This window comes from Eurypyga helias, unplaced genomic scaffold (assembly GCF_000690775.1).
Source record: "Eurypyga helias isolate BGI_N326 unplaced genomic scaffold, ASM69077v1 scaffold30340, whole genome shotgun sequence".
NCBI lineage: Eukaryota > Metazoa > Chordata > Aves > Eurypygiformes > Eurypygidae > Eurypyga > Eurypyga helias.
In genome coordinates this window covers 4,573-13,092 of record NW_010225629.1, presented here as the reverse complement: position 1 = coordinate 13,092, position 8,520 = coordinate 4,573, and the positions used below count along the sequence as shown (strand labels likewise).

Sequence of the window (8,520 nt, the reverse complement as noted above, 5' to 3'; positions counted from 1 at the left end):
GGGCCTCGGGTTTGGTGGCCCGGCTGGCCCTCACCCAGCCCGTCTTCCCCCCCGCGCGGGGCCGGGACCCCCCGGTGCCCCCCCGGGATCGCAGTGCCGAGGCTCTCCCAGGTATTTGTTAAGGGCCTGTTTGCCACAGTGGCGCCTTGCTGCTCCGGCCCCAGAAGATTCTCCGAGTTAGGCTCTTTCGGGAGGTCACCGTCCATGCGGAGGGCTCCTCCGGCCCTTCGGGTGGCTGGTGAGGACGATGCGAATGTCGTTTCTTTGAATAAAACCGGTAAAGCATCTTGGAAGGAAACGTGCTTTTACACGGGGTTCCCAGCGGGGCGTGAAGAGCTGAAAACTGAGACCAACATCACCCTGAAAGTGGCTTTAAAGCCCAACAACCGCAGGTCGGACCTCGCCGCGTCCCAGGCCGTGGAGCGTGAGGGAGTGTGACTGGTATCACCTTGAGGAGGTTTAAAAAAAACCCCGAAAGTTACTAAAGAAACGTGTGCCGATGGAATTGTCAAAATGGGGTTCAAAAATACAGCTGTCTTTCCGCTTAAATACGTGGAAATGCTCTGCCGTGGTAGCTGCTATTTTCGGCTGCGCTATTGTGCTCTTGAGCCTCGTGAAACAGAGGATGAAGATTAATTTCCCACTGGAAATCGAGGCTCAGAGGCGGTTTTAACTGAATTAACCACAATTTTTTAAATGTTTTGCGTTCATCTAAATTGGAGCAAATTAGGAGAGAGGGATTACCGGAGACAGATTGCAAACTCAACACCTGGATTGAAATCCTACAAAGGGGAAAATGCCGTGTCCGGGTAGGACTGGGGGGCGGGGGCTGTAAGAAGGGGAGGTTTGGTGGGTGTAAGACCGTGTGCGCATTCAAGGCCCCGGCAGCTCTTCGGGAGGGTGGCAGGTTGCTGGGGGCTCTGCCAGCCAGGGATGAGGGTTGGGGAGGTCCGTGCTCAGCAGCCTGGATGGTTCTGAGGAGCCTGGAGGGCTGTGGTAACCCAACGGGGTGCAGAAAATGAGGGTGAGAGGAGGATTAGGGGGTTTGGGTGGCTGGAGGTGTAGGGCGAGGGGCTCTGGGAGGGGGGAGGTGAGTGAGAGGGAATGGGAGTTCATGGTTTTTAACACTCAGGATTTAGCAGAGTTTAGGGCCACGTGTAGACTGAAAAAAAGAGCAAGGACCCCGAATCCAACAAGCTGGATTTCTCACTGTTAACCATGACAACCCGCAGGGAAAGCGGGAGCGGTGCCAGCAGGGTTTAACAACTTGCGCGGTGCCTCTCAGGCGCGTGGAAGCCTTCGGCTGGCAGCTCAGCGTCCTTTTGTTGCGTGTGACGGTTTGATCGTCCTCCGGGTGTCCCGCTACCCATTCCCGCGCTCTGGTGCGAGGTTGAGGTAATGAACATCCACCAAAAAATCGCTGCCGGAGTCGCCGTCCCTCTCCGTCACCACGTGCCCCCGGGGGCTGAGCTCCAGCCTCAGCGGAGGGAGGCGGAAAAGGTGGAAAGCCGTGAGCTCGCGTAGAGAGGGGTTGGGAGGAGGAGAGGAAAGCTTGATTAGGGATGAAACCGCAGCCTCCAGAAACGGGAGGTTCTGGTGTATGAAGAGTGTTTTCAGAATGATTCCCGGTGCTCCATCACCTTCCGCTGGGAACAGAGGGGTGAAGGCGCTCCTCGCAACGCAGGGATAACGCAAGGCTGTAGGAAGTTGTCAGCCGCGTTCCTCAAACCGGGTTCCTCAAATCCTGCCCCTGCAGGCACAGTCAAAACGCCCAACCCTGCCTGAGCTCCGCTGACGTCCGGCTTCTCCCTCCAGCGCAGCCCAGGTAGTGAGCAGGGTCTGAGCTCGCTCCTGATGGCCGCCCTCGGGACTTCTGTGGTCCCGGGAGAGCTGGAATCTGGCGGGCGAGGTCTGAGTGAGGAACTCGCCGTCCGCTCCAGCTGTTTGGACGGGAACTGGGATTGCGTGGCGACTTGGAGCGTACATCGGGAGCTGTAATCATCTCAAATACAGCCTTGCGATTGCCGTGCGGACGCGCTTCCCGCCAGCAAACTGCTCCAGCCTAGAGGTTTCTGCTTGGGTTTTCCAGGATTTCGGTTCCCGAACCTGGGGTATTGGCATGGATCAGGGCTTTAGGGGAGGAATTCCTGCCAGCTGCCCACCCTGAACCCTGCTAGGGGACAAGTGTTTGAACTTTCCAGCTGCTTGTTTGCGTCCTTGAAAGTTAAACAGAAAGAGGGAAGTGTGGTGGTTTCTGCAGAGCCAAAAACTTGCAGCCTGGCCCTCCCCCCACTTTGGGGGGGGGGGGGGGGGGGAGTGTTTTCTAAGTGTCAGCCCCCATGTTTCTTTTGTTCCAAAACAAAACACCCTCCTGCAGCCCCCTTATCCGGGGTGGCAGTTAAATTAAAGTGGGGTCATTTGAGATCAAAGTTGCTGCTGCAAACAGCAGTAACAATGAAGGGAAGAGAGGTTTTGTTTCCTTCAAAAAGACTGAAAAAGGGCATTTACCTTACACTCTTTTGAAACTGGTTTTCCAGCGGTTTATAGCAGCTCTTTCAAGCTGCAGGAGGAAATTCCAGCTGCTGTGCTCTTAGGACGTTAATTTTGTTAAGCCTTTGTTAACCTTTTTTCCCCTTTCTTTTTTCTTTTCTTGTAGATTACAGTACCTATAGCCAAGCTGCAGCTCAGCAGGGGTAAGTAGCATTATGGCCTCAGCCTCTCTGGTTTAAAAAGGTGCAATATAAGTATATAATAATGGTGGTTTAAGGCTTAACTCAGGTATGTTTGTAAATCCTGTGGTTTTCCTTTAGCTTTCTGTTTTGTATTGCCGCATTGTTTCAGCAGAAACCGTTTGGATATGTGAAAACTCTCTCTGTGATGCGTGTTTTGCGCAAGGCAGAGCTACGGGGCCGTGTTATAAACGTCTTTAAATTCACTTTACAGCTACAGCGCGTACGCACCGCAGCCAGCTCAAGGATATGCACAGACCACCCAGGTAAAACACGGGATGGGTTTATAATCGATGCTGAATCTTCCAGCAAGCTCCCCGGGGCTCTGCCCGCCACGCCGAGCGGCAGTGTCAGAATCTGTCCTTACAAGTTGCCTTGTAGCTCCCCACGCAGCCCACGCCGCTTTCCTGGCGTGAAAGCGACGCCAAGGAGCCTCAACAGTCCCCAACTTTGGTAGCACGTCCCAGCCTAAGGTGGTTGTGGTCAAGGGATTATAAAAGCCTGGTTCTTGGTGTGTGTTTTACTCCGCAGTGTAGGAGAAAAACCTGAAAAAGAGGAAAATTGGATATTGACCACTTGGAGCGAGTCCAGAGGAGGCCACAAAGATGATCAGAGGGCTGGAGCCCCTCTCCTATGATGAAAGGCTGCAAGAATTGGGCTTGTTCAGGCTGGAGAAGAGGAGGCTCCAAGGAGACCTCATTGCAGCTTTCCAGTACCTGAAGGGGCTACAAGGGTGCTGGGGGGGACTTTTTACAAGGGCCTGTAGTGACAGGACAAGGGGTAAGGGGGTTAAATTGAAAGTGGGGAGGGTTAGATTAGATATCAGGAAGAAATTCTTCACAGAGAGGGTGGGGAGGCACTGGGACAGGTTGCCCAGAGAAGCTGTGGATGCCCCATCCCTGGAAGTGTCCAAGGCCAGGCTGGATGAGGCTTGGAGCAACCTGGTCTAGTGGAAGGGGTCCCTGCCCATGGCAGGGGGGGTGGAACTAGATGATCTTTAAGGTCCCTTCCAACCCAAACCATTCTGTGATTCTATGGGTCTATGAAAACTGCCATTTGTGAGATGGCAGCAGTGGGACAAAGGAGTGAGTAGGTTTTTTCACGGAGGTAGTACTCTAGACACTTGCTGGACTGCAGAATGATGGTGATGTTTAAGACATGAGTTAAACCATGCTCATTTTTAATGCTTAGAACCCAAGTTCCTAAAATCAGAGTTGTATACACACTCCCAAGTATATTTTCAAAGGGAAACTTTTGTCCTCCAAACGTGGTGTAGCCTAATTGTCCCCTGCCTCTCCGGAGAGGTGTTTGAAGGGAAAATCCTGCCGCCAGAGAGCATGTCCGTGTTACAGGACCACCACGTTGTCACGCCGGAGCGTTACTGGGCAGCTTCTAATCGGCTGATTCTGGGTTCTGGCAACAGCTGGGTTCGGTGCCACGGGGCTGAGCAGGAGCTACCGTCCCATGCCCGCACCACGCTGCCCGCCGCTGCCTGTGCGAGCAGACCCGAGGCCGCCGGCGTACCGTGCCCGCTCCCTCTGCGGCAGGGCAGGACGGCCCTGTGTCAGAAACACCGGTGTTGAGGGGGAGCGCACCTTCAGGCTGGGCGTTTGGGTCAGCTTAAACCAAGGTGACAGCAACTTTTATTTGGAATAAATACTTTGAGACAGGGCAATTGCAAGAGCTGCTGCCAGATGAACAGGTTACACGGAAGGTGGAGGGTGAGTGGGCTGTCAAGGCCTCAACAGCATCCTCCAGTGTGAGAGTAGAACAGCTAACCAACAACACTGGGCTCTAGGCAAATCCCTTGGGAGGTTTGCAGCGCTTCCTGCCTCTTGATGCAGTGACCTTCCCCAGGCAGGGGCGTAATCAGGTCAGAGATTTTCTACTCTCGATTCAGATCTGTGGCGTGAGTTGCGGGAGACCGGCTCACGACTAACACAGCCCAAAAGGTGTTTAGGTCCCTGGCTCCCACAGGAGTCAGTAAATCCCATTGAGAGCCTGGACGTTAAGGCTGTCTTCATGTCACTTCTTGAGCTGTAACTAGAGTTCTGTCCTAAGCCAAAGCTGTTGGAAGTTGGCTTGAGCCAGCGGGTTGGTGAGACGGGGCTGAGGTAGCTCTTCAGCTGGTGAAGCTGCAGCAGCTCTGCGCTAATCCAGCCACGCTGCGCTGCCGGCCTCAGGCTTGGCAGCGCTGCTCTTCGGGATCAAGGCAGGCCATGGGCAGGGGCCGTCCTTCAGTGGTCATCTGGGCTGAAAACGAGCCCCGGGGAAGGGGCGAGTTGGGAGCTGACCTCGCTGAATGCAAAGGCAGCGGGATGGGAGCAGCTGGAACCGGGATAGTTGGTGATGGCACGCCCTCGGATGCCTGCCGGTCTGTCCTTGGGTGCCTAAACTCCTGGTTTTCTAACTGTTGGCCGGTGAACATGAAGAATATTCCGAGTAACTTGATTGAAACCTTCAGTAGGTTTCTTCTGAACACTACCGCAGTTCTGTGCTGAAGTAACTGGCCTGTTTTACTCGTGCAGTCCTGCCCTCTGAGTAGTCCTGCTGCCCATGTTACAGGTCAGCCCTCGGGAGGTACCTGTGAGTCGTGGCAGTTAGGAGGGGCTGGGGGCGTTGATGTTTTGCTGTGCGTAGAGGTGTGTTGTGAAGAGGTAAGAGGCTGCCCCTGCTGTCCTGGCATTGAAAAACAGTAACTTCCCTACAGATCTGAGCTGGAATGTGTATTAGCACCCAGAGTTTCAGGGGAGCCTTGGCTAGGCCCCGATTGCTGTCAGTCCATGGAGTAACACAGCCCCCCCAGCCTGTGCCTGTCACTGAACCAGCCTGTGTCGCTCTCTGCGAGTCGCTGCTGTTCACGAATTCACTTTGTACCCTCTTTGGAGCAGACGTACGGGCAGCAGAGTTACGGAACCTACGGACAACCCGCCGACATCAGCTACACGCAGCCCCCAACGACTGCGACGTACGGGCAGACCGCGTATGCCACGTCCTACGGGCAACCTCCTACCGGTAAGAGTCCCCGCGCCTGCAAGGCTTGACTGCTCCTGGGGAGAGCGTTGAGCTCCAGGCTGCCCACACTGAACTCCTTCTGCAGCCCTGGTGTGGAGAGGCCGTCCTCCCTCAGGAGCGTGCCTGATGTGGGTGGGCTGAGGAGTAAATAAACACGCCCGTTTAATTTTTCAGGGGATGTTTTGGGTGCTGGTTCACGCCGTGGAGCTAAGCATGGCTGCAGAGTGCTGTGCTTAGGGCAAAGCAGGCAGGAGCTGCACGGCCACGCTGCCTCTGCTGTGGCTGCTGTCGGGAACCTGTGGCCTCAGCACTTCGGTTACCCGAAAATCCAGCCAGTGGAAGTGGTGTGTGGCTGTTCTGATAGTGCACCCTCCACTTTTTGTCTTGTGCTTCCAACAGTAGGAGGGAGCAGTACAGCTTTGACTATCCTGCTCACTCTGGCGTGGACAATGCTGTCTCATCCCGTGTACACTCGTGGAGTTAACCCTTTAGGTGTCACTTGGGTTTAGTACGGCCCAGCGTCAGCACGCAGGCACGGCGGCAGTGGGATGTGCTGGCTGCGATGCTCTCTGCCATCTCCACGGCTCCGCGTGGCATACTTTGTGGATAAAGCATCCTGAGCGCTGACAGCCGTGCTGGGATGCTGTGGGTGAATCCAGCCCCCTTTCCTAAAGGGTGAACAGCACGGTTAGGCGCGTCCAGGCGTCCCCACCACCACCTTGGCACGTTCCCTGTTGTCTTTGGATTAGCGGCGCAGACACGGTCGTCACAGGTTCATGAACGAGCTGTAAGCTGTTCCGACGTGCGCTCTTTGGACCGGAGCGTGGTACACGCGAGTGTCTGAACGTCTGAAGGAACAACTGAGACCTCATTCAGTTCTGGTGTGTTGGGACTGCGTATTCCGGGAGAGGTTGGAAAAGACAGCAGGTTTTCCTCCCAGGTGACACCCTGGGTGCTGTTTTCTGCAGATTCCTCCTTTGCTGTCAGAGACATTATAAACATCTGTAGAGTGGGAGCTTGTTAAATACTTCCCAAAGCAAGGGGATGCCAGGACAGGCAGGCAGTGGGGTACCTGGCCACAGAAGCCATCAAGGAATGCTTCCCAAGGAAGAGGTGGAGAGAAAATGTTAACCTGTAGGCCACCCCGTTATCCGGCGCTTAAACTGTTTAACCTCTTTACACAGAGAAGGGAAATCTCTGCCTGGGGTGAGCACGTGTCCTGCAGAATGAGAGCCAGTGTTGCTGCGGGTTACCCATGGGTTTTTTTTCCCTTTCATTTAAAAGGATATGGACACAGATTGGCAGCAGAAAGGATTTGTGGACTTCCAAAATTCCTTTCCTAGCAACGTTTCAGTCCCTCAATCCTTACTACAGACTCCAGTGCTGCAGGTGTCGCAGGAAGCTGCGTGTTTATGGTTTTGCTTGTCCCTTAACAGTGTATTTGCCAGAGGAATAATAATATTAAGCGTCTTTTCTGCACAGCTTCCTTTTTTTAGTTAAAAAGCTTAATTTTCTTTTCATCAGAGAAGGGAAAACCCAGGAAGTGGTCAGGCAAAAGATCCTATCAGACCTTGGAGTACGATTTGCCTCCGTCGCGTCACCTCGGTCTGTGGCAGAGCTGTTGATGTTATTCTCCAGGCAGGGTGCCAGGTCGTGTTTGTTCTTCCCACACCTGCCTCTCTTCGAGGAGCCAGCGACTGGTAGTGCTTAAAGCCTGTCTCCCTGCCTCTGCCTTCCACGCGAGGGAAGCCCGGGGTGGTGCCTGGGGCATACATCTTTACGCCCTGAGGGACATGCAGTTTTGACGGTTGAATCTCCGTTTATTTTTCCTTGGCATTGCCTTTTTGTAGCAGAGGGATGTCTGCAATTACTGAAGAGCAAAGTGCCTTTTTTTCGTCGCGGCAGCTTATTTTTTGGGTAAGATGATGTTGTGGTCAGGGAAATTAGAATCCTGTGCAGCTACACCCTCTCAGGTCTCCGCAGCGCCTCGATGAGGGCTGGTTTAGCCTGCCTGGGGAGCTTCCCATCCCCAGCACTCTGCCATCCAGCCTTGCAGACTCCTGGGCTAGCAAACGTGAGAGTTACCCCCCAGGCTGCGCTTCTTCCCTCCCTGGAGCTGTAGGAAAAGGATTTTTGGAGCCACCCCATCGCTTTGTTATGGAGAAGAGGGGTTCGGGAGCCTGCGGGCCCCTCTGCAGCTCCTCAGATGCCGGCTGGATTCGGGGATCAGATCTCTGGGCGTGGGTGGCTCTTCAGTCGCTGCGGTGCATAAGCAGGAATTAGAAGAGTGGACAAAGAGCTGCGTTTGTCAGGGTTAGTGGCTTTCCAGCGATGTCATTTGGGGCAAAGACATCATTTCAGGTGTGCGAGGATGACTCTCCTTTAAATAGCTAAGCGTGAATTACTCTAAACCAGCCCCCACCTCTCTTTTTACCTGTGAAATTTTGGGTTCTGTGTATTCCAAGTGTCATGTATTTAGGATTTGAAGTGAGCACACCCATAGCTCTCTTGGCTACACCACAGGGGAGCAGAGGAGGGGTAGCCTCTGCGGCCCCCTCCTCCAGAGCCTGCCTGGGAGCAGACAACTGTGCCCAACCTGAGCGGGCTGTTGGGGCACGCAGACCCCCTGGGGAGCTTTTAACACTGCTGGCATCAGCCAGAAACCTTCAAAACCTGCGCCAGCGGTCCTGGAGCATGCTGATTGCAGGACAGAGTGCTTTGCCTCTGCCGTATTTTCAGTCCGTGCTTGCTGAGGACCAAGTCCTGTGAGCTCCCC

The 8,520-nt window shown here is 54.3% G+C and overlaps 1 protein-coding gene across 1 annotated transcript in view; it reads left to right on the top strand.

Annotated features, from left to right (window-relative positions):
- Positions 1–204: 204 nt before the first annotated feature.
- LOC104508539 (RNA-binding protein EWS-like) overlaps positions 205–8,520 on the top strand; it is a gene marked incomplete at its 3' end in the record, with an annotated part of 12,146 nt that continues 3,830 nt past the window's right edge. Inside the window, exons 1-4 of the mRNA XM_010150200.1 lie at positions 205–424; positions 2,657–2,693; positions 2,944–2,995; positions 5,618–5,744. Of these exons, the coding sequence (XP_010148502.1) occupies positions 205–424; positions 2,657–2,693; positions 2,944–2,995; positions 5,618–5,744 (436 nt within the window). The remainder of the gene's footprint in view (positions 425–2,656; positions 2,694–2,943; positions 2,996–5,617; positions 5,745–8,520) is intronic.